Here is a 26735-nt window from a genome sequence, read left to right as displayed (position 1 = left end):
AAAGATAAATGCAAAGTGCTCCACCTAGGAAGGAACAATCAGTTTCATACATACAGAATGGGAAGAGACTGTCTAGGAAGTAGTATGGCAGAAAGAGATCTAGCGGTCATAGTAGACCACAAGCTTAATATGAGTCAACAGTGTGATACTGTTGCAAAAAAAGCAAACGTGATTCTGGGATGCATTAACAGATGTGTTGTAAACAAGACACGAGAAGTCATTCTTCCGCTTTACTCTGCGCTGGTTAGGCCTCAACTGGAGTATTGTGTCCAGTTCTGGGCACCGCATTTCAAGAAAGATGTGGAGAAATTGGAGAGGGTCCAGAGAAGAGCAACAAGAATGATTAAAGGTCTTGAGAACATGACCTATGAAGGAAGGCTGAAGGAATTGGGTTTGTTTAGTTTGGAAAAGAGAAGACTGAGAGGGGACATGATAGCAGTTTTCAGGTATCTAAAAGGGTGTCATCAGGAGGAGGGAGAAAACTTGTTCACCTTAGCCTCCAATGATAGAACAAGAAGCAATGGGCTTAAACTGCAGCAAGGGAGATTTAGGTTGGACATTAGGAAAAAGTTCCTAACTGTCAGGGTAGTTAAACACTGGAATAGATTGCCAAAGGAAGTTGTGGAATCTCCATCTCTGGAGATATTTAAGAGTAGGTTAGATAAATGTCTATTAGGGATGGTCTAGACAGCATTTGGTCCTGCCATGAGGGCAGGGGACTGGACTCGATGACCTCTCGAGGTCCCTTCCAGTCCTAGAGTCTATGAGTCTATGAGACACACAGACAAAACTATCCCTCATTAACTATTTATATTCCAAATGTTGCATAAAAACATGTGCATACAAAGTACTGTTTAGTGATTGGACTAATTTAGACAGTGGTTATAGTAAGGAAAAGGATTTACCCTAATTAAATTAATGTAAAACAGTGCAAAGAAATCCTAAATGAATTTACCATAGAGGTAACTATTCCGTGGAGTTCCTATCACCAATTCAGGGTATACTATATATCGTAGGGATTTTTTCTTCAAAAATATTCACAGAGAAAAGATGTAGGCATTTTTGGTGGTTCGTTGCTTTGTAATATGAGAGTACAGCATGTATGTTTCCCATATCGGCACTGCTCGTACATTCACAACTAGATTTAAAAGCATCCTCATCTGAATAAGCAGAAATACCCACCATAATTGCTATTTCCACAATACCAATGAATGTACCTCAGATGCTCATCAGGTAGGTTTTGCATCCAGCAAACCCTTCACCTCTCATGGAACTGTCTAACCACTTATTTTTCATTTTTCAAAAATATTTTTAAAAAGGAAAACATTTTAAAGCAAATTTTTGAAAAATATGAAGAATCTGCTATACCCTTTAACAGGTGGAGCGTTAATCAAGACCTAATGATTCCTGTTTGGCAGAGCCCATTGAAAGGTTGCGTGAAGATGCACTGACCCAGTTGTGCTTGAGTGTGAATGGGAGAGCAATTTGCTACATAACTTTTTAAAAGTGCAGCATGCTTCCTCCTCACAATGCACAGGGAGGATGAAGACATGACTCCACCTGCTCTCATCCCTCCCCATGCTTCCTTGTTCTCTTTTTGGCAAATTACTCCCCGACTGAGCAACTCTCTCTTCCTGAACAAAAAGGTTACGATTCTTAGTGGCTCCTACTCAGACCCCACAAGATCAGCCCTTCCTATCCCCAGTATGGACACAACCTAACCCAAAATACTATGATTTATCCTGTGCCAGGTTCAGCTACCCTTAGTCCCACTGGGAAGTATTTCACTCTGTGAGCAGTTGCATTGATTTCAGTGGGATTACTTATGAAGCAAGGTACTACTTGCACAGTAAGATACTATGCAGCACCAGAAAGGTTGGCAGAATCTGACCCTTGTAATTTTCAGTACACCATACCTGAAACTCAACCTGGAGCATTTGCAATTGTTTAATTAAATAAGGACTTACTTTACTTTCTCTCCTCAAAACATTTGCAATTATAGGACACTTTAGAATAAGGAATTGGTCTGGAGTAAGTGCCCTACAGTGGCCTAGGAAATCAATGGGTGTTTTGGGTGCGCTGAGAAGGCAAAATTGGATTTTAATTGGCATAATTATATGAATTTGTGAATACATGTTTACAAAGGGAACCATTAGCGTGCATGACTTTTTATTTATGATTGTGAAAGTAGTTTAGTTTCTATGGGGCTTGGTGTAGTTGAATGGGAGCCTTGAATGCTCTTCATGAGACAGAAGGAAGATGGTGTTTCTTTCATGATTCATCTGTTATTGTAGTTGTGGATGATCTAATTACATAATATATGCAGTTTTCCAGTCATTTCCGGTTAATTTCAGTATTATTCCATTTTAGAGGTTTCTGAAAACAAACAAAAAAGAAAATGAATGGCTGAAATTGAAACGGAAGTCTTTTATATTGGTTTTAAAATGACACAGTGAACGAACATGTGGGTGCATGAGTGCTGTGCTGTGTGAACAGTTGTGTGTCAATGAAGAGTTAGCAAACGACAGTAACTGAATGATATTTAGCTTAAAACAGATGGGGAGCAGATCAGTCACTAAGGAGACAAAACTCTGTCACTTCTACTCATAGACTCATAGGTCAGAAGGGACCAATATGATCATCTAGTCTGACCTCCTGCACAAGGCAGGCCACAGAACCCCACCCATCCAATTTTATAACAACCCCTAAACCCAGGACCGAGTTATTGAAATCCTCAAAATTGGTTTGAAGACCTCAAGCTGCAGAGAATCCACCAGCAAGCGACCCGTGCCCCATGCTGCAGGGGAAGGCGAAAAACCTCCAGGGCCCCTGCCAATCTGCCCTGGAGGAAAATTCCTTCCCGACCCCAAATATGGCGATCAGCTAAACCCTGAGCATGTGGGCAAGACTCACCAGCCAGCACCCAAGAAGGAATTCTCTGCAGTAACTCAGTTCCCATCCCATCCAACATCTCCCAGCAGACCATTGAGCAGACCTATCTGGTGGTAATCCAAGATCAATTGCCCAAATTAATGATCCTATCATAACATCCCCTCCATATACTTATCAAGCTTTGTCTTAAAGCCAGAAAAGTCTTTTGCCCCCACTACTTCCCTCGGAAGGCTGTTCCAGAACTTCACTCCCCTAATGGTTAGAAACCTTCATCTAATTTCAAGTCTAAACTTCCTAATATCCAGTTTATACCCATTCGTCCTCGTGCCTACATTAGTACTAAACTTAAATAATTCCTCTCCCTCCCTAACGTTAACCTCCCTGATATATTTATATAGAGCAAGCATATCTCCCCGCAGCCTTCTTTTGGCCAGGCTAAACAAGCCAAGCTCTTTGAGTCTCCTTTCATAAGGCAGTTTTTCCATTCCTCGGATCATCCTTGTAGCCCGTCTCTGAGCCTGTTCCAGTTTGAATTCATCCTTCTTGAACATGGGACACCAGAACTGCACACAGTATTCCAGATGGGGTCTCACCAATGCCTTATATAACAGTACTAACACCTCCTTATCCTTGCAGGAAATACCCCACCTGATGCATCCCAAAATCGCATTTGCTTTTTTAACAGCCGTATCACATTGGCGACTCATAGTCATCCTGCTATCAACCAGTACCCCAAGGTCCTTCTCCTCCTCCGTCGCTTCCAACTGATGTGCCCCCAACGTATATCCAAAGTTCTTATTATTAATTCCTAAGTGCATGACCTTGCACTTTTCACTATTGTATTTCATCCTATTTCTATTACTCCAGTTTACAACGTGGTTCAGATCTTCCTGAATAGTATCCCTGTCCTTCTCCGTGTTAGCAATACCCCCCAGCTTTGTGTCATCCGCAAACTTTATTAGCACATTCCCGCTCTTTGTGCCAAGGTCAGTAATAAAAAGGTTAAATAAGATCGGTCCCAAAACCGATCCTTGAGGGACTCCACTAGTGACCTCCTTCCAGCCTGACAGTTCACCTTTCAATACGACCCGCTGGAGTCTCCCCTTTAACCAGTTCCTTATCCACCTTACAACTTTCATATTCATCCCCATCTTTTCCAATTTAACTAACAGTTCCCCATGCGGGACCGTGTCGAACGCCTTACTGAAATCTAGGTAAATTATATCTACCGCATTTCCTTTATCTAAGTAATCCGTCACCTTCTCAAAGAAGGAGATCAGATTGGTTTGACACGATCTACCTTTAGTAAATCCGTGTTGCAATTCGTCCCAATTACCATTGAGCTCTATGTCCTTAACTACTTTCTCCCTTAAAATTTTTTCCAAGACCTTACATACTACAGACGTCAAGCTAACAGGCCTATAATTACCCGGATCACTTTTATTCCCATTCTTAAAAATAGGAACTACATTAGCAATCCTCCAGTCATACGGCACAACCCCCGAGTTTATCGATTGCTTAAAAATTCTTGCTAACGGGCTCGCAATTTCACGCGCCAGTTCCTTTAATATCCTCGGATGGAGATTGTCCGGGCCCTCCGACTTCGTCCCATTGAGCTGTTCAAGTACGGCCTCTACCTCAGTTGCGGTAATATCCACTTCCATATCCACATTCCCGTTTATCATCCCTCCATCATCGCTAGATTCCTCACTAGTCTTATTAAAAACTGAGGCAAAGTACTTGTTTAGATGTTGGGCTATGCCTAGGTTATCCTTAACCTCCATTCCATCCTCAGTGTATAGCGGCCCCACTTCTTCTTTCTTTGTTTTCTTCTTATTTATGTGGCTGTAGAACCTTTTGCTATTGGTTTTGATTCCCTTTGCAAGGTCCAGTTCAATGCAGCTTTTAGCCTTCCTCACTTTATCCCTACATGTTCTGACCTCACCAAGGTAGCTTTCCTTACTGATCCTGCCTTTCTTCCACTCCCTGTAAGCTTTCTGCTTTTGTCTAATCCCCTCTCTGAGTTGCTTGCTCATCCAGTTTGGCCTACAACTCCTGCCCATGGTTTTTTTCCCCTTTCTTGGGATGCAGGCTTCTGACAGTCTCCGCAGCTGCGACTTAAAGTAATTCCAGGCCTCCTCCGCATTTAAATCCACTAATTCCTCCGTCCAATCCACTTCCCTAACTAATTTCCTTAACTCTTTAAAATTAGCCCTCGAGAAGTCGAAAACCCTAATCCCAGATCTACATTTGTTTATCCTTCCATCTAGTTTGAACTGAATCAGCTCATGATCACTCGAACCAAGGTTGTCCCCTACCACCATTTCTTCTACGAGGTCCTCACTGCTCACCAACACCAAATCTAAAATGGCATCCCCTCTCGTAGGTACTTCAACTACTTGATGAAGAAATCCATCCGCTATCACATCCAGAAAAATCTGACCCCTATTATTCTTGCAAGCACTCGTCCTCCAGTCTATATCTGGGAAGTTGAAGTCCTCCATAATCACACATTTCCCCTTTGAACTAATAAAAATGCAAACTCAGCTCTTGCAGAATAGGAACTACAAACAGTGTGGGCTGGTGATTAAAGCAAAGGAATGGGAGTCAACAGACCTTGGGTGAAATCTTGACTCTGTTGAAGTCAATGACAAAACCCTTGTTGATTTCAGCAGGGCCAAGATTTCACCATCCTCTGCTCTGCCACTGACCAGTTCCATGATGTGAGTCACTTCACCTCTTTGTCCATCTGTTTTTATTTTCCAGACATGACCCCATTACTATGGTATCTGAGTGTCCCACTGTCACGTTCCGGGGTGCAATCCAGACCAGTGAGGGGTTGTGTCACCACCTGTCCTGTAACCTGGGGTGCCTCACAAAGCTTTGCTGTTGTAGCCCCCACCCTCTGCTGCTCAGGACTAGCCTACCATCATACAGGTCACACCCTGTGTGCCACACAGCCTTGGTTCAACAGTTCTGACCCCAGCAGCCTATCTACAGCCCTACTCAAGCTTCCACCAGCCTTGGGTACTACTTGCAGGGTAACACCAACACACTCCCAATTCCAGAATTTCCCAAAACTGTGTGTTTTGCACTGTCCAGCCCTCTCCTGGATAGTTCAGAAAAATTATATGATTTGCTTGTTCCTCTAAAAACAAAAAGGCACATCACAGCTTAACTTAACTGGGGTGAACACACTGTTCCTTTGAAACACAGCACTGAATTGGTTTATGGTAAAAATGAAATAAATTTATTGACAAAATATACATAGGATTAAGTGAGTTCACATATAAGGAATGAAGATAGGAAGAGTTACAAGTAAAACAAACCAAAATATGCTTCTAAAATTCTAAAACTTAATCTAGCAAGATATAGGCTTTGTTCAAGCTGGTTTCTCTCACCACTTATTCTTTTTCCCAAACATGGCTGACTTTCCCACAGTCAGGACCTTCCACAAAAGTACAAGGCTTCCCTTGTCATCCTAGGTGCAAGATCTTAACCTCAGCAAGTTTCTCACCTATATTCAGTTCCAGAAACTCCCCCTTGGTTGAAGGACACCCATCTTTCTCAAGAGCTCTGTTTCCTCATATCTGTCCTGTGACGGATGCCAAATATAGCTTCTGCCCTTGCTTTTATCTTTCATAGTTCAATGAACTTGTTTCAAAAGGCAGGATGACCTCATGCTGTTCCTTCCTTCCTGTGGGCTTCCCATCTCCCTGTATATAAATGGGGTTTCCATTGTTTTATAGACTCATAGACTCAGACTCTAGGACTGGAAGGGACCTCGAGAGGTCATCGAGTCCAGTCCCCTGCCCTCATGGCAGGACCAAATACTGTCTAGACCATCCCTGATAGACATTTATCTAACCTACTCTTAAATATCTCCAGAGATGGAGATTCCACAACTTCCCTAGGCAATCTATTCCAGTGTTTAACTACCCTGACAGTTAGGAACTTTTTCCTAATGTCCAACCTATATCTCCCTTGCTGCAGTTTAAGCCCATTGTTTCTTGTTCTATCATTGGAGGCTAAGGTGAACAAGTTTTCTCCCTCCTCCTGATGACACCCTTTTAGATACCTGAAAACTGCTATCATGTCCCCTCTCAGTCTTCTCTTTTCCAAACTAAACAAACCCAATTCCTTCAGCCTTCCTTCATAGGTCATGTTCTCAAGACCTTTAATCATTCTTGTTGCTCTTCTCTGGACCCTCTCCAATTTCTCCACATCTTTCTTGAAATGCGGTGCCCAGAACTGGACACAATACTCCAGTTGAGGCCTAACCAGCGCAGAGTAAAGCGGAAGAATGACTTCTCGTGTCTTGTTTACAACACACCTGTTAATGCATCCCAGAATCATGTTTGCTTTTTTTGCAACAGTATCACACTGTTGACTCATATTAAGCTTGTGGTCCACTACGACCCCTAGATCTCTTTCTGCCATACTCCTTCCTAGACAGTCTCTTCCCATTCTGTATGTGTGAAACTGATTGTTCCTTCCTAAGTGGAGCACTTTGCATTTATCTTTATTGAACTTCATCCTGTTTACCTCAGACCATTTCTCCAATTTGTCCAGATCATTTTGAATTTTGACCCTGTCCTCCAAAGCAGTTGCAATCCCTCCCAGTTTGGTATCGTCCGCAAACTTAATAAGCGTACTTTCTATGCCAACATCTAAATCGTTGAGGAAGATATTGAACAGAACCGGTCCCAAAACAGAACCCTGCGGAACCCCACTTGTTATACCTTTCCAGCAGGATTGGGAGCCATTAACAACTACTCTTTGAGTACGGTTATCCAGCCAGTTATGCACCCACCTTATAGTAGCTCCATCTAAATTGTACTTTCCTAGCTTACCTATAAGAATATCATGAGAGACCGTATCAAATGCCTTACTAAAGTCTAGGTATATCACATCCACCGCTTCTCCCTTATCCACAAGGCTCGTTATCCTATCAAAGAACGCTATGAGATTAGTTTGACACGATTTGTTCTTTACAAATCCATGCTGGCTATTCCCTATCACCTTACCACCTTCCAAGTGTTTGCAGATGATTTCTTTGATTACCTGCTCCATTATCTTCCCTGGCACAGAAGTTAAACTTACTGGTCTGTAGTTTCCTGGGTTGTTTTTATTTCCCTTTTTATAGATGGGCACTATATTTGCCCCCTTCCAGTCTTCTGGAATCTCCCCCGTCTCCCATGATTTCCCAAAGATAATAGCTAGAGGCTCAGATACCTCTTCCATTAACTCCTTGAGTATTCTAGGATGCATTTCATCAGGCCCTGGTGACTTGCAGGCATCTAACTTTTCTAAGTGATGTTTTACTTGCTCTTTCCTTATTTTCTCTTCTAAACCTACCCTCTTCCCGTAAGCATTCACTATACTAGACATTCCTTCAGACTTCTCAGTGAAGACCGAAACAAAGAAGTCATTAAGCATCTCTGCCATTTCCAAGTCTCCCGTTACTGTTACCCCCTCCGCATTGAGCAGTGGCTACCCTGTCCTTAGTCTTCCTCTTGCTTCTAATGTATTGATAAAAAGTCTTCTTGTTTCCCTTTATTCCCATAGCTAGTTTGAGTTCATTTTGTGCCTTTGCTTTTCTAATCTTGCCTCTGCATTCCTGTGTTATTTGCCTATATTCATCCTTCGTGATCTGACCTAGTTTCCATTTTTTATATGACGCCTTTTTATTTTGTAGGTCACGCAAGATCTCAAGGGTAAGCCAAGGTGGTCTTTTGCCACATTTTCTATCTTTCCTAACCATTGGAATAACTTGCTTTTGGGCCCTTAATAGCGTCCCTTTGAAAAACTGCCAACTTTCCTCAGTTGTTTTTCCTCTCAGTCTTAATTCCCATGGGACCTTGCCTATCAGCTCTCTGAGCTTACCAAAATCCGCCTTCCTGAAATCCATTGTCTCTATTCTGCTGTACTCCCTTCTACCCTTCCTTAGAATTGCAAATTCTATGATTTCATGATCACTTTCACCCAAGCTTCCTTCTACTTTCAAATTCTCAACAAGTTCCTCCCTATTTGTTAAAATCAAGTCTAGAACAGCTTCCCCCTTAGTAGCTTTTTCAACTTTCTGAAATAAAAAGTTGTCTGCAATGCAGTCCAGGAACTTATTGGATCGTCTGTGCCCCGCGGTGTTATTTTCCCAACATATATCTGGATAGTTGAAGTCCCCCATCACCACCAAATCTTGGGCTTTGATTCCACCATGCTTAATTAACATAGAAAACAAGTAGATAGCCCGACAATCTAGCCGGCTTTCTATCCACTTTATTCTTTCAATCCATACTTTTTTAACTTGCTAGCAAGAATACTTGAATACAAGAATACTGTGGGAGACCGTATCAAAAGCTTTGCTAAAGTCAAGATATATCATGTCCCTTGCTTTTCCCATATCCACAGAGCCAGTTATCTCATCATAGAAGGCAATCAGGTTGGTCAGGCATGACTTGCCCTTGGTGAATCCATGTTGACTGTTCCTGATCACCTTCCTCTCCTCCAAGTGCTTCAAAATGGATTCCTTGAGGACTTGCTCCATGATTTTGCCACGAGTTCCCTGGGTTCTCTTTCTTCCCTTTATTAAATATGGGCACAATTTTTGTCTTTTTCCAATCGCCCGGGACCTCCCCCGATCACCACAAATTTTCAAAGACAATGGCCAGTGGCTCTGCAATCACATCAGCCAACTCCCCCAGCACCCTGGCATGCATTAGATCTGGACCCATGGACCCATCTGCACATTCAGCTTTTCTAAATTGTCCTTAACCTGTTCTTTCACCACTGAGGGTTGTTCATCTCCTCCACATACTGTGCTGCCCAGTGCAGCAGTCTCGGAGCTGACCTTGTCTGTGAAGACCGATGCAAAAAATGCATTGAGTACTTCAGCTTTTTCCACATCCTCTGCCACTATGGCTCCTCCCCCATTCAGCAAGTGTCCCACCCTTTCCCTGACCTTCTTCTTGTTGCTAACATACCTGTAGACACGCTTTTTGTTACCCTTCACATTCCTTGCTAGCTGCAATTCCAGTTGTGCCTTGGCCTTCCTGATTACACCCCTGCATGCTCTAAAAAGATTTTTATACTCCTCCCTTGTCATCTATCCAAATTTCCACTTCTTTTAAGCTTCCTTTTTGAGTTTAAGCTTACCGAAGATTTCACTGTTAAGCCAAGCAGGTCGCTTGCCATATTTGCTATTATTTCTGCCCTTTGGGATGGTTTGTTCCTGCGCCCTCAGTAAAGCTTCTTTAAAATACAGCCAGCTGTCCTGGACTCCCTTCCCCCACATGTTATTCTCCCAAGGGATCCTGCCCATCAGTTCCCTAAGGGAGTCTAAGTCAGCTTTTCTGAAGTCTAGGGTCTGTATTCTGCTGCTTTCCTTTCTTCCTTGTGTCAGGATCCTGAACTCAACCATCTCATGGTCACTGCCTCCTAGGTTGCCACTGCTCACTTCTACTTCCCCTATGAATTCTTCCCTGTTTGTAAAAGCAGATGAGGAATTGAGAAAGAGAAGTAAAGCAACATGCCAAATTCACACAGGAAGCCTGTGGCAAACCTGGAACTGAACCTGCATTGCCCAACTCGTAGGTGAGTACCCCTATCCCTACCTGTTCATTTTTCCTCCTACATGCACCATTCATTATTCTCTCATTTAAAAGCTTCAGTCATCCCATCAGCGAGCAGAGAAAATACCAAATGGAAAAAGTTTTCAAACTTGGATGACTAAAACTAGGCACCTAAATCCATATTTAAGAATCTATATGAAAGTGATGAGATTTTTCAAAGATGCTAGGAACCCACAAGTCCCAATGACTTAAGCAGGAGTTCTGAATGCCTAAAAATGGATTTAGATGCCTGATTTAAGGTACCTGAGTTTGAAAATTTTGGCCTTTATCATCTGGTCCAGGTTCAGTGAAGCAATAAAATAAATAGTTAATTTTGCTTTGTGTAAGAACAAAAGGATATGAAAGCCCAGAGAAAATCTATCAAAATTAGTACAAAAGATAGAAGGGCAGTGTGGTTTAGTAAAACAGTGCAGTAGCGTGGGAGTGACAAGACCTGGGTTCTGTTTCCGAATCTACCAGCAACCTTGGGCAAGTATCTTTGCCTCCATTTCCCCTCTCACTCTTTATCTTGTCTGTTTGGATTGTAAGCTCTTTGGGGCAAGGACTGGTTCTTACTATATATTGGTATAGTGCCTGGTACAATGGAGCTTTGATCTTGGTTGGAGTCTCTATACACGACTAAATAACTGATTATAAACACTGATTTAAAATCCATTCTTTGAGGGTTGAACTCAGACAAGGGTTAAATTATTGGGGTTTGCTTTTATTTTGTTATAATATAATTTGTGCCAATGAATTTCAGTCTGATTGTTTGTATAAGTCTGAACAATTGAAAGGAAGAATTTAATGAATGGTATAAATTAATGGGAGGCAGGCCTGTGGTGTAACCAATATGATGGATAATTAAAGCTTTGGCAGAGATGCAGGAAACCATTGATTCTTGTAAATCTTCTCCCCTTAAAAAGCTTATAAGAGATGTTCTCAATAAGGCCAAAGCAGCAAATTCATCTATGTTTTGAATGGCCCATTGACCTGATTTTATGAGACTTTTCCAAAAGCAGTCTCTTAAGCTGTCCCCGCTGGCGCACCAAATGTCTTTCAGGTTTGTTTTTGTACTCACCAAAGCTTGGATTTACGTGCACAAATCGAATCCACATTTCCCAATGCACATACAAATGTGCACACAGAGAATCTTGGCAGAAATTTTTAATATAAACCTCAAATGGAGAATTTCTGAATGTCAGAAGGAGACCAAAAGATTAGAAGAAAATCAACATGTCCTTTGGCTATCTAATGATCTTAGAGTGGGTGGTTGCTCCTTTATCCTCTGAATAAGATCATTTATGGGACTGTTTCATAATCCAAGACTCCGATAGCCATCTCCCCAAAGACAGCAAAGGTCTTTTCTTGCATGTTTTGCTAAAGCCTTCAAACAAGAGGAGTAATAAAGTGCAGCCTTTTCTCTGTTGACAGGGAGTTTAAAGGGCAGGTGGATAAAAGCTTGAAGGATCTGACAACTCAACAGTAAATGGCATAATTAGAGGCTAGGCCCTCAGACAGATGTTGTCTCTTGAAGCTGCATTCTGCCTGGTTACCTATGGGTAAGAAGTCAAATAGAATTTTTTTCTTTTCCAGTGTAACCTTTGTTTACAGTGTCCAGTTAGGCCCTGTCTATGTGACAGTACAACCCTGTTAGCCAGAATCATTACTGACCCTGTTCTGGCTATCTGGGCACTAATTCCCTGGCTAGTGTAGATCTGGACTACAGTGTTGTCCTCAGTCTCTCCCTCTTCCTTCTGACGGCTGCTTATTTTTTCCCCACGCTTCTGGGCATGATCTGCTGTGGTTGCTGGGCATGCAGAAGACTCCAATCTCTGTGATCTTGTTGCTTCCTGGCTCTCCTTCTCTCATGCTCCATGAAAATTTATTTCTTGGCATAGGCACAGGGCAAGTGGGAAGCAGCATGAATTTAAACCAGCTGCCCCCTTCTGAATTAGAAATGCCTCATCTCAGTTAACAGTCTTTTGATGAGAGGGAAGAAAAGGCAGACTGCAAAGCCCCTGCTGCCAGACCCCCTGGAGGCATTGCTGCGATGAAGTTTGGAGATGGAAGAGAACGTGATCTGTTGCTACAGACCCCACAATGCCTTCATAGAGGGAGAAGAGGATTTGCTTCTGTGAACACTGGCCACAAGGGTAGGGAGGGAAAGACATGGATCCACAGCTGCAGCACATGTACTGCCTGCAAAGGACTGGAAACCACTCTAGAGACATGTATCAGAGGGGTAGCTGTGTTAGTAAAAAGCAACAATGAGGCCTGTGGCACCTTAAAGACTAACAGCTGTATTGCGACTGACCAAGTGAGTATTCACCCATGAAAGCCTATGCTCCAATACATCTGTTAGTCTTTAAGGTGCCACAGGACTCATTGTTGCTTTCTTGAGACATGGGAATTGATACAAGCTGCAACATACAAACATCAGCTATGGGGAAGAGTAGAATATCAACTAGCGCATCCTGTTCACCTCCCCAGGCATGCTGCAGTGGGAGAAATTTCACTACCTAGGTCCCTCACTGAAAATTAGTCTTTGGATCCTGTACTGAGTTAAGAGGGGGATTTGGCAGGAAGAGAGATTAAGAGGGAAACTTAGAGAGGGAAAAATCAGGAGTTGTTATTAGAGTGTTGGGAAGCTGAGGAGCTCAGTAACCTTTTCCACCAGCCCCACCCCTGCTTAACAATATAAGTACCATTTGTGCTAAGTTGGAACTGATAATTTGGGGTTATTATTAGCTTTAAGCAGTAAGAACTCGATTCTTGTTTACTCCAGCTTTAAATCCCCTTCCCACAGCCAGAGCAGCAGAAAGTAGCCTTAGTGTAAATTAAAATCAGGGCTGAAAAGTTTACTGCTTTTTACAAAGCTTAGTTATGTATTACATATAAAGCAGAGTGAATACCTGGGTTTTTGCTTCACTGGCACTTCTGAACAATGGAACAAAAATGTTGGAAAATTTCAGCAAATTGTGAGTTCACAAAAATTTCATTTTGGGTTGAATGAAACTTTTTGTCTTTGGGCATTTTTAAAATAAAAAGCAAAGCATATGAAGGGCTAGAGTCACAAGACAGCTGATGGAGGAAGAGCTAATTCTCTTATAACCATTAGCCCTTTAGCATATGTCTGCTCAGCAGTGCGAGATGTGATTCCCAGCTTGGGTTGCCAGACAAATGCTAGCTCTGCTCCACAAAGGGTGCTAAAAATAGCAGCATGGTGGCTGCTCAGGCTCACTGTCCAAGTATGTACCAAGGGCTGTGGCAGGACCATACTCAGGTGGCTAGCCTAAGCCACCACCACAGCCACACTGCTACTTTTAGTGCACTCACTTGAGCAGAGCTACATGAGACTGTCTACCCTAGCTTGGAATTCCATGCCTCCCAGCTGCTGTGTAGACATACTTTTAGTGATTAGGACACTCACTTGAGCTGTGGGAAGACCTGGGTTCAATTTCCCCCTTTGCCTGATATGCAGAAGAGATTTGAATTTGGATCTCCTATACCACAGGAGAGTGCCCTGACTGCTGGGCTAGGGGACATTCTGGGGCAGGTCTCTCAATCTCTCCATTGAAGCTATTCTACTTTGCATAAATGATTAAATAATTATTAGCCCAGAGACTTGAACTTTGATCTCTCACCTCCCAGCTGAGTGCCCTGACTACCAAGCTACAGGGTCAGTGGCACACTTGTCCTCTGAGCCAGTGATTATTCAAATATTTTATACCAAGCAGAACAGTTTCAACTGGAGAGGGTTATGGCCACATCTGCACTGCAGCAGGGCTGCAATCTGTAGCATGTGCAGACATATCTGTACCCTAACTAGCTTGCTATAAAGATCAGTGAAGATGTGGCAGCATGGGCTTCAGTGCAGGCTGTACAAGGCCGCCTGCCCCTATTCCCCCTCCCCTGCTACATACGTGCATTGCTAGCTCATGCTGCCATATCCTTACTGCTATTTTTAGCAAGCTAGCTACATTAAAAGCTAGTGTGGGTACATCTACACAAGCTGCAAATTACACCCCTTGTTGCAGTGCAGACATCCAACCCAGATTGCCCTATGTCCCAGGGCATCCTCTTCTAAAGGAGGCAGGGGCAGCAGCACCACCACTGGACAAACCTTTTTCATCCAAAACTATTCAGTGCATCTGTGTCAAATTTGCAAATGCTTTTTGGTCGACTGAAACTGCATTTTTTGGTGAATAAATCATTGTGAAAATTTTTTACCCAGCTCGAATAACTCGGTGTCTATTGAAAAAGGCATCACTCTAAACAGTGACAGCGAGTCATAAATTGTACTACTGGTGTCTCCTTTGCTTCACTCCTGTTCCTCAGAAAATGCTACTGTAGAGACTGACACTTTCACAGACAACTCCCAATTTCACAAGTGAAGACTGCCATTAGATCTGAAAACAGTGGCATGCATTTGTTTACATTTGTAAGTGATCGAATGACACACTTACCTTCCCTTTTCTTCTTCAGGGGATACATTTTATTGTGAATTGTGCTTTCTTGGAATTTTTTCCTTATGTTTTCAATTATGTTTTCCTCAGCATATTCATAGCTGTGCTTCTTCTCCAGAAGCATTTTGTTCATTGGACCTAAGTAACAAATAAAGAAACCATAAAATATCTGTAAGGAGGTGACATGGGAGTCTGCTGATCACCGGATTTATCTGATCCCCATTCTTCAGAATTATCTCCTTGTTTTTTAACCATTTTTCACTGCTTTAACACCTCTTTTCTCTTCTCCTTCCTTCTTCATGTCATATTATTTGTCAAGAACAAATCATGCCAAACCAATCTAATTTCCTTCTTTGACAGAGTTACTGGCCGAGTGGATGGAGGGAAGCTGTAGATGTAATATATCATGATTTTAGTAAGGTTTTTGACATAGTCCCACATGACATTTTCATAAGCAGACTAATGAAATGTGATCTAAATGAAATTACTATAAGGTGGGTGCACAATGGGTTGAAAGACCATACTCAAAGGGTTGTTATCAATGGTTCACTGTAAAACACGGAGGGCCTATCTATTCAGTTTTTTCACTAATGACTTGGATAATGGAGTGAAGGGTATGCTCATAAAGTTTGCGGATAACACCAAGGTGAGAGGGGTCCCTAGCACTTTGGAGGACAGAGTTAGAATTCAAAATTACCTTGACAAATTAGAGAATTGGTCTAAAATCAACAAGATGAAATTCAATAAAGACAAGTGCAAAGTACTGCACCTAGGAAGGAGAAATCAAATGCATAGCTACAAAATAACTGTCTAGGTGGGAGTACTACTGAAAAAGATCTGAGGGTTACAGTGGATCACAAATTAAATGTGACTCAACAATGTGATGCAGCTGTGAATAAGGCTAATGTCATTCTGGGATTTATTAACAGGAATGTATGGAGGATGGGATGTAAATTGCCCCACTCTGCTTAGCGCTGGTGAGGCCTCAGCTGCAGTACTGTACATAGGTGCCGATTTCCTCTCTACCCAAGGGATGCTTGACCCTCCACGCCAAGCCTGTCCCCACTCCATCTCTGCCCCCAGTGGGCAGGAGGAGCTGGGAGGAGGAGGGGAGTTTGGCTGCCAGTGGGTGCTAAGTACCCACCAATTTTTTTCGGTGGGTGCTCCAGGGGCTGGAGCACCCCTGGAGTCAGTGCCTATCGTACTGTGTCCAATTCTGGGTGCCGCACTTTACTAAAGATACAGACAAATTAGAGAGAGGAGAGCAACAAAAACAATACAATATTTAGAAAACCAGACCTATCAGGAGCGGTTAAAAAAATGGGCAGTTTAGTCTTGAGAAAACACAACTGAGGAAGGATCTGATAGCCTTTAACGTATTTGAAGATGTTGTTACAAAAAAGATGATGATCAGTTGTTCTCCATGTCCATTGAAGATAGGACAAGTAATAATGAACTTAATCTGCAACAAGGGAGAATTAGGTTAGATTTTAGGAAAATCTTACTAACTAGAAGGGTCATTAAGCTGTGGAATAGGTTTCCAAAGGAGGCTGAGGAATTCCCATCACAGGAGGTTTAAGCAAAGGTTACACAGATTTCTATCAGGGATGGTCTAGGTTTACTCAGTCCTGCGTCAACACAGGCAGCTGGACTTCAGGACTTGTCTTGGTCCTTTTTACCCCTCCATTTCTATTATTCTATTTGTATTAAGGTAGCATCTAGAGGCCCCATCGTGTTAAGCACTCTACAGACACAGTGAGAGATGGCATACTCTTCAGGGCAGGTACCTAAATAGACAAAGTACACCAAAGTGTGGGAGAAAGGAAGCAGCATTACCCTCACTTTACATATTTTCCCCCAGAGGAATTAAGTGATTTGTACAAGAGAACCTAGGAAATCTGTGGCAGACCCAAGAATTAAACACAGGTCTTTTGATTCCCATTTCAGTGCCAAAGCCACGAGATCATCCTCCCTTCTCTTTTAGGAATCCTTCTTTTGGATTGTATATATTAGTGTGAGATCAACATTTGTGCATACACGAGGTGATCTGTTGTTTACTTGTTCGGGTTACTGGTGTAGTATGGACAGGGGGAGAATAAACTGTTAATACAGTATAATCACTAACAGTCAGGGTGCAGATAGAGCTAGATTTGACAGTTAGTAAAAGGCCTGAAGAACAAAAAGAACCTGTTATCTTCTTTAAAAATGTTGCCACAGTAAATTCAGATTATCTGCCTATGTGGCACGTAGCCTCCATAATACAAGTTTACTCCATTCACATATGGTTGTGTCTCATTGTCTGAAGTGATGAATCACTTTAGATGGGAAACTGCATTCTTACCTTGGTATTTCCTAGGGATGTGCCCTCATTTAGAGGGTGGTATGCTCCACATCAGTTGTATGTTTTGCTTCAGTTACTTAGGAGTTTACTACATTTGCATGTTGTTTTGAGTTAATTTGAGTTTTTTCGGGGAAAACTGCTTTGTGTTCAGAGACAAAAGATTTTATTCCTTATTCCCTGCTTTAATAAACCCGCCTTGGAAATGAGTTTGCTGGCATGCAGGATGAGTTTTCCCAGAACACAGTAGGTGTGGTCACATTCCCATTTCAATTCATAATTGTACACCTCTGGCAGTCCTCCCATTGCCATCCCACACTGCTTTACTTGTACAGCTGGATCAGCCTGTCTGTTTACCTGTGTGCTTTCTACAGCTTCAGGGACATCTTGATATGATGTCACCTCCTCCTTTAAATGCTGTCATGCAGCCAGCTGTGTCCCTTTGCGATTCCAGCTTGTGGTAAGTACACACACCTGGGGTCATATACCACACACCAGTCATAGGAGCCATGCCCCACACTTTCACATGGTCCCATCCTGCAGTCCTGGACTTCCTTGCCCACTGGGGAAAGGAGATCCAGTTCTATCTTAACAGCACTCATCAGAATGCCAAGTTATACAAGACACATTTGGAAGAGGGGGGCCACTACTGGGACCTGATCCAGAGACTCAAAATAGGAAAGGCACACTGGCAGCATTCAAAAAATGCTGGGAACAGTAATAATAGCTTTGTGAGAGTTTGGATTGACAATGCCTATTACGAGGCGCTCTGATGAAGTTTTGCAAATTCTGCCCTGGTTTTCATTTTCATTTTCATCATGGTGTGTTCAATAAAGGTGGGTTTTTTAAAATGTATGACTTGTGTTATTCTTTGCTTATACTTAGATTGTAAAGTCCTTGGTGCAGGGGCCATCTTTTTGTTCTGTGTTTGTACAGTGCCTAGCACAATGGGGCTCAATGGTAATGCAAATACTAATGATCCTAAGACCACCCAGGTTCTGGCCAGTCCTCAGCATAAGTTATAACAATCTGACCTGCTGCAGTACAAGCGCCTCTTTACTCTGTATAGACTCCCTGCGACTGTCCTTACTCATGTGGGTAGTCTGACTTTAATGTGACTGCTAGCATGAGTAACGGTTTTCAGGATCAGACCCTAAAGCCCTGAAAGTGGTCCTTTCATAATAAAATGGCTCATTGCCAATTATATCCATTCTGGGGACTAAACAGAGGACTTAATTTTCCAGACCTGGCAATCTGGAATGTTCCTCTTTTGCAACCACTAAACACATTTACTAAACCAAAAAATACCAACTTGGAGGAGATTTTCAAAGGCACATGTGACAGGTATGGCAATTTCCTTCAGTAACCTTATTGAACTAAGTTAAACCATATCACATTAAGGTTAAGTATTTTAGGAGCTCATTGTATTAAAATGCAAATGTTTGTGTTATTGTATGTAACTTGTCTAGGAGACATGACTAATCTAAACCTGGGGAAGTGTTATGAGCTTCAAAGGACTCTTTTAATCAATGGGAAAAAATAAGAATTAATGGTTAGTTGAGTAGGTTTCCTAGGAAATATGTGGGAAGAGTGGAATGCAAATGCCTCCCCCTCCAGATCTGATCTTTTGAAACTTTGCCCTGGGGAGGGGACCTTTGTCTATGAATTACCTGTTCCCAGGATCAAAGGGCATAAAGGAGTAATTCACCAATTTATAAGTGCTTGTTCTGAGCCAAAATGATTACAAACTGGTAATGACAGAAAAACCCTGGCCAGGGTTTGAAGGACTGTTCACCAGCCAGAGCTCTTGCTGGAGTGTGGGAGGATCTCTGGTAAAGTTATTAGCATGTGTGTAGGTTCTTTTATTGCTTTCAATATGTTTTCTCTGTAGTGCTTTACCCTTAAGAATAAATGTGCTTGCTTAGAAAGAGCTGTGTGGTAACTTATACCTATGGGAAATTGTACTGTTTGTGACAGGTTGGATCACAGAACCCCCTTTGGGAACTGCCAACTGATGTGCCAAAACTACTTCTGCCCCTGCCTTCCCTGCCAGCTCGAAACTCCAGCACCCTGGCTTGCCAAGCCAGACATGCCTGTCTACTCCAACACAGACCCAGGGTCTGAATCACGGGTCCCAAAGCTGCAGGCTTAACTAAAAGCAACTTACAGAAGTGTTCCTGTCTTTAACAGTCAGATGCTTAACTCACCCTGGATAAAACTTATATAGGGTAAACTCATAAATTGTTTGCCCTCTATAACACTGATAGAGAGATATGCACAGCTGTTTTCCCTCCCCCCCAGTATTAATACATATTCTGGGTTAATTAATAAGTAAAAAGTGATTTTATTAAATACAGAAAGTAGTAACAGACAGAACAAAGTGAATTACCAAGTAAAATAAAATAGAACACGCAAGTCTAAGCCTAATATAGTAATACAACTGAGTATAGATAAAATCTCATCCTGAGAGATGTTTCAATAAGTCTCTTTCATAGACTGGACACCTTCCTATTCTGGGCACGGTCCTTTCCCTTGGTACAGCCCTTTCCCTTGGTACAGCCCTTGTTCCAGCTCAGGTGGTAGCTAGGGGATTCCTCATGATGGCTGCCTCCTTTGTTCTGTTCCACCCATTTATATATCTTTGGCACAGGGCAGGAATCCTTTGTCCCTCTCTGGGTTCTCACCCCCTCCTTCTCAATGGAAAAGCACCAGGTTAAAGATGGATTCCAGTTCAGGAGACATGATCACATGTCACTGTAAAACTTCATTACCCACATGCCAGCAGACACGTATGCAGGGAGACTTACAAGTAAAACAAAGCCAGCTGCAGACAATTGTCCTTGTTAATGGAAGTCATCAAGATTCTAAACCACCATTAATTGCCCACACTTTGCATAATTACAATAGGCCCTCAGAGTTATATTTCATATTTCTAGTTTTAGATACAAGAGCGGTAAATTTATACAAATAGGATGATCACATACAGTAGATTATAAGCTTTGTAATGATACCTTACAAGAGACCTTTTGCATGAAGCATATTCTGGTTACATTATATTTAAACTCATTAGCATTTTTTCATAAAATTATATAGAGTGCAACATCATACTGTTTATAGCCTCTGAGAAGACAAAGCAAGCCTGCTTAGGCAGTCTGACTTTGCTGAGGAATTCGCAGTGTAGGCAGGGAACTGTGCAGCCTGGAAATACCCCCATCAGGAAAGAGAGAGAGAGGTGGGTCTCAATCCAAGAGAGGTGATAGCTGAGGAGCTGGAAGTCTAGAGCAGGTGCCGTTGCTGGACCTTCAAGGGGGAATAGAAGTGCAGCTGCCTTGGACTGTGACAGCACAAATGGGAGTTAGGTGACAAACTCCTATTATCCTTCAACAGAAGTTAGGTGCCTCTTGTGACTTTGAAATTCTCCCCTCAAATAAATTACTTTCAGAGCATTAATAATGAATCCCTTGTTATGAAAGCTGTTTATGTTATTTTTGGAAGAGTTGCAGTATGCAAGGTTTTCAAAGTAATGTCCTGAATTTCACAGTTGGCAGCCACACACATTCAATGACAAGGCAATAAAGAAAAGCTTTATGGGATATTTTTATATTACTAGCAGAAACCACTCAACTGATTGCATGCAGACAGACATTCAGGGCCCAGTCCTGCAAACACGCTACATGTGGAAGTCCCATTATTGGATAGATATGATGGATGGACCCATCAGATGGGCCATGAGCCTGATCCAAACCCCATTGAAATCAATGGTATTTATTCCATTGACTTCATAGGTTTTGGATCAGGCCTCATGTCATGTAGCTTTTCAGCTTTAACATGCTCTGAAAAAAAAAATAGAACACCAAAACAGATGTTGAAAATACATGGGAAATCCTAACACACAGTACAGAAAAAGTATAAATAAATAAAAGCCAATTAATTTTCTCAGTTCAATTTTTTCTAAGAAATATAAAAATACGACTTGAGACAGCTTAATATTTTTACACAACTCACTCAATCAGCTTTGCCAACAGCGTTGAATCATCAGTCTTTTAAAAAGATTGACTGCAGCATCTTCTCCATGCAGGCCTGTTCCTGAGAACCACTGAATATTCATGCTGCAGTGTCAAACTGAGTTTAATACCATGCTGCTGCTGAGAGTTTGCCTTATGGCATTTATTCAGGAAGAAACGAGAGGTTCACATTTTGTCTCTTTTAACTGATCCACAAGTTCCAATTGAATCACGCAAAACACTTCTGCACATCAAGCATTTATCAGGGCTGAGGTTAAACGCTGTTATATTAATAAATCAAATCATAAAGCTTAACTGACCTTTAATCACACTGGTGTCCAGTAATGTAGCTGTTCCAGTCACATTGTCCTCATTCTCCCAGTGCACTAAATCATTTTGACAACTAACTTGTAATTCTGAAACAGCAGTAGCTTGAGCTGAGTGCAGTTTCTTAGTGGTGTCTACATAGAGATTCTGAAATTACATAGAACAGTGTGATTGATTTCTTGTATGCATTCTTAGTCCAAACTAGATACTTTTCACAAATGTGACAGGGAAGAGCATCAGTCATACTTTTGGTCATATCTGTGGATTTGGAACATGAATCTACTGTTTGTCAAAGTAAGTTATAAATAACATTTACTACAATTCTAGCCTTGGAGGCATGCATACCACAAAGTAACATGACTAGAATGAGAAGATATTCCAAGTGCAGAAAATTACCTTTAAGACATATTTCATAGCCTCTCCCTCGCGTGCGCGCGTAAGAGAGAGATTTCCTTATCTGTTTCTTTTCAAATATTTTTCTTTTTAGTGAGTTGTTCTTACTGTATGGCTTATAATAAAACTCATTGAATTAATTCAGTGCATGACAAATACAACACACACATATACACACAAGTCTGGCATTTCAATTATATATATTTATACTTATAAAATGGTGACTGTGGTAAGTACTTACACACAATTATAATGTAAATACATTACAGTTATGGTTTTGATAACATTCATATTATCAAAACCATAACTGCAATGTATTTACATTGTAACTGCATGTGAGTACTGCCTAACCACAGTCACCATTTTATAAAGTATAAATATGTATAATTGAAATGCCAGTCAATTCAAAACAGAACAGCACAGCCAGCTGAGATGCAAACTAGTGAATAAGAGCTAATGATCAAAATCTATCTACTTGTGCAAGAAGTGTAGCCCTTCTTCATCAAGATCAACCTTGTATCATACATACAGGTAAAATTAATCCTAACTGAAACAACAATGAAAATATTGTAATATCAGAGCAAATAATGGGAGATAAAAACCAATTAAGACTTTCTTGGGCTTACTTAGATTTGTATTTTCTGAAATAAACACTAGAAGATACATCAGCAGGGGTTCACTGCATCACAAGATTCTACACAAGGTTGTATAGTACAACTTGTACAATGTTATGCAGTATAGTTCACGATTGTGAAAGAACTATGATATGAAGCAAAGATTGAAGCAGTGGTAAAATTCACAAGGACCTCAGGGATTTGTGGAAAGAGAAATCGAGCTGAACATATAGGAAAAAGGACAGAATTGTCAGAAGAAATTCTTAACAGCAATGAAAAAAAACCAGTAAAAAATATGCTGTGATAACTGAGCCATATTTTCTGCTAGTGGATAGTGGCATAGCTCCAGCGAAGTTAACAGAGCTCTACCATTTTGCACCAGCAAACAATGGGCCCCTTCTTCACAAATGAGATCTCTTCTTCCTCTTTTGTATTGCACCAGATCTACATGTATCACCGCGACACCAGTCTGTCCTGACCATATTCATAGAAGTTATAAGAAATGTCCAGATTTTAGCCAGGACAAAAATTAACACATTTCAAACAGAAATGTACAACACTTTCAATAAACTTGTCACAGCCTCCATAAACGTATAGTTTATACTAAAGGTGAATGATTAAGAAAAAAAATAAGTGGAGATCAATTCACGCACAGGTTGTCCTCAGAGCTCAGATGGTTGGGGACATTTCAGCACAGAAATAAGTTTTAACCAATCTTTTCTTCAGTGTTTACAAAATTAAGAAAATCTCGAGAACATACTATGTAACTAACAGGAATAATAACAACATTTAAAAAATATCTTTGTCTTTTATTCTCTTCTATTTAGATTTCCTTTTTTTTAATACGTTAAGCCTAGTAATTAACACAATGTGTTACGCTTATAGTCTTTATTCTGTGTTGTCCAAAATAACCTGAAAACAAGTCTTGATGTCAAAAATAGCCATGCAGGGGGAAATCCCACAATTCTGAGGCATATGATTAACACTTGTAATAATCTTATCAGTCAATCTAATGTACCATTCTTTTAGAGTCACTTCTTTGCAATGGTTCCCCAAGGCACTTGGCAAATACATTAAAATTGACAGAGCTCAGACGTTTAAGAATAAACCAGGTTACATAAATTAGATTTTCATTTCAGTTTAGATTGAAATGTGTAACACTCTAGCATCCCTAATTGTAATATACACATTTAGTAGATTTACGGAATACTTAAAAGTACACCTTATAACTACACTAGACATCTAAGGTCTAATCCTGACATTCTAATTCAGTATTACTCAGACATCTCTGAAGAAGAATTCCAATTGTGTGATCTCTTGGTTCCACAGAAGTCAGCGGGAGCTTTGCCATTGGATTTCAATGGAGCCAGGAATTGCCAATTGTCTTCAGTGAGCATTCTGCCACAGGAAGGACTGAGTTAAAATCTTCAGGATTTGGACCATGGCAATTTGTTACAAAGGATCACAGATCAGTAAAATAGAGAGAATTTCAAATCTGACCAACAGGGGCCGCTCCAGGCACCAGCACACCAAGCGCATTCCTGGGGCAGCAAGCCGTGGTGGGCAGCCTGCCTGGTCGCCGTGAGGGCAGTAGTCAGGCAGCCTTCGGCAGCATGCCTATGAGAGGTCTGCCAGTCCCACGGTTTCGGTGGTAATTCGGCAGCGGGTACACGGAAGGCACGGGACCGGTGGACCTCCTGCAGGCATGCTGCCAAATTCATGTTACCAGCGGACCTCCCGCAGACATGCCGCCAAAAGCTGCCTGATTGCCATGCTTGGGGCAGCAAAATACATAGAGCTGTCCCTGCTGACCAATATAACAACTAAAAGCTTGTGACCAGAAAATTTTACCTCAGTAGTTAAGAATTGCCCCAAAAACCTCTACTACCACTCAACCTTTAGAAGAAAAGGTGCAAAGCCATAAAGGTAAGGTAGCTTGGGACTACGTAATGCCTCAGGAAGTAAATAAGAGATGTTATATTAAATAAAATACAAAATGTTATTGGGGGCTAATGCAAGGATCAAAGTACTGGGGATGCATCATTTTAGTGCAAATTGAGGCTACAGCATTCTTCAGAAGTTGTAAATCTGCACAGAACTTATTTCAATGTCTTATATTTCATGCATTACAGATAATAAAGGAGGCTAGAAGTGACCAAAGCAAATTTTGCCTGATAACTGCATACTGAGCTTAAGACACAGTATACATATGCACACTCGCCTACCCTGCACCCAGCCATACAGAAACATTTACTATTCTACTGAACCGTATTGCATAAAGAATAAATAAAAATCAGCATGCTTTGTCTTTAATGCAAGGCAATGATTGTACTTTAAAATCAGTAATGAATGAAACATATTGATATCCCTGTGATGTGGGCATATATTACCACCCCAATTTTACACTTGGGGAAACTATAGTACTTCAGTGTCACACAGGAAGTGTGTGGCAGAACTGGGAAAAGAATCAAGATTTCTTCACTCCAGCCTGTGCTTTGACCACAAGACTACCTTTCCTCTCCTATTTAGGCCATTTCCACCCAAAGCTGCCATCAGCAGAGATGGGCAATAATATTATGCCAGGCTTAGGACCCCTGGACTCTTCTGAAAGAAACCACCAAAAACTATTGGAGACACTTGATAAATCTCACACACGTGACTTGAGACAGCACAGTTCTTCTCTGGAATCTGTAGCAACAGTTATACAACGCCCAGAAAAATGGCTCTGCAGATAACCCGAGTGTTCTTATATCGAAAGACTAAGTGAGAGACAGAGTTCCCAAAATAATAGCTGTGCCCACTGAAAACAAGAACAAAAATTGTATTCGGCTACAATAAGTAAGAAAAGAAAGCAGCGCGCGCCTCTCCTGTGCCTGCTTGGGCTGCCAGTGTAGCACATTCCCACGCAGAGCAGCTCCCGGCAGCACTGCTGTCTGCTGCCCCAGGGTCCTAGTGCCCCCCATTCCCTAATGGCAAGGCAGGCTGCCCTTACCCTGCCCTTCCGCCCTAGAGCTGAGCATCTCCAACTCCTCAAACCCCTCAGCACTAGCCAGAGCCCTCATCCCCCCGCACCCTAATCCTCTGCTCCAGCCCTGAGACCCCTCCTGCATCATGAACCCCTCATTCCCAGCCCCAGCCAGAGCCCTCATCCCCTCGCACCCTAATCCTCTGTCACAGCCCTGATCTCCCTCCTGCATCATGAACCCCTCATCCCACCTGCACCCTAATCCTCTGCCCCAGCCGAGCCCCCTCCTGCATCATGAATCCCTCATCCTCAGCCCCATAGCCCTCACCCCTCCACCCTCTCCTATCCCCAAACCCCCTCCCAGAGCGTGCACCCCCTCCCTCCTTCTCATACATCCCTTCCCACCCCCAAACTCCTTCCTAGAGCCTGCACCTCTCACCCTCTCCAGCCCAGAGCCTGCACCCAAACTCTGTCCCAAAGCATGCACCCCTTACCACCTCCTGCACATCCACTCCCTGCCCCAGCCTGGAGCCTGCACCCAGCACCCAAACTCCATCCCAAAGCCTGCACTCTGCACCCCTCCTGACCCTAATCCCCAGCCCAGGATCTGCACCCTAGACCTCCCCCCCCCACAAATCCCCACCCAGAGCCTTAGGCAGGTGAGGGCGGAGTTTTGGGGGGGCAGAGATGTGGGGGTGGATTCTGGGCACCACCAACATTTCTACAAACTTGCCACCCATGGCCATACTGTACCGTCTGCTGCTTTGCAAGTTGGCAATGATGGTTGCCAGTCATACTGTACAGTCTGCTGCTGTCATGGGTGCTCCTGGCTGGCCTCGGTGAGGTCGATCAGGGGTTCCTGGACAAAAATGGAGATGACTCCCCAGGTCATTCTCTTCTTTAAGTTTGTCTAATGGAGATTCAGTGCTGCCTAGAATATGAGACAAGCCTTCTAAAGAATCACAGATACAAAAGGCCACTCCGGGTTAGAGCCCCAGACATCCCACAGAAATGATGAGCTGCATGCCCGTACAACAACCCCAACTGTTGCTTCCATCCTCCCCCACCCCTCCCAGGTTACCTTGGCAGTTATCCCCCCATTTGTGTGATGAAGTAATAAAAA

The 26735-nt window shown here is 42.2% G+C and overlaps 1 protein-coding gene across 1 annotated transcript in view; it reads right to left on the bottom strand.

Annotated features, from left to right (window-relative positions):
* Window positions 1–780: 780 nt before the first annotated feature.
* Window positions 781–26735, bottom strand: part of THEMIS (thymocyte selection associated) — a 113982-nt gene continuing 88027 nt past the window's right edge. The window contains exons 5-7 of the mRNA XM_050949598.1: window positions 21634–21787; window positions 14972–15109; window positions 781–2376 (exon numbers count right to left, since the gene is read on the bottom strand). Of these exons, the coding sequence (XP_050805555.1) occupies window positions 2357–2376; window positions 14972–15109; window positions 21634–21787 (312 nt within the window). The 3' untranslated portion in view covers window positions 781–2356. The remainder of the gene's footprint in view (window positions 2377–14971; window positions 15110–21633; window positions 21788–26735) is intronic.

This window comes from Gopherus flavomarginatus, chromosome 4 (assembly GCF_025201925.1).
Source record: "Gopherus flavomarginatus isolate rGopFla2 chromosome 4, rGopFla2.mat.asm, whole genome shotgun sequence".
NCBI lineage: Eukaryota > Metazoa > Chordata > Testudines > Testudinidae > Gopherus > Gopherus flavomarginatus.
The sequence above is the reverse complement of the archived record's forward strand: the minus strand, read 5'-3'. Positions and strand labels throughout refer to the sequence as shown.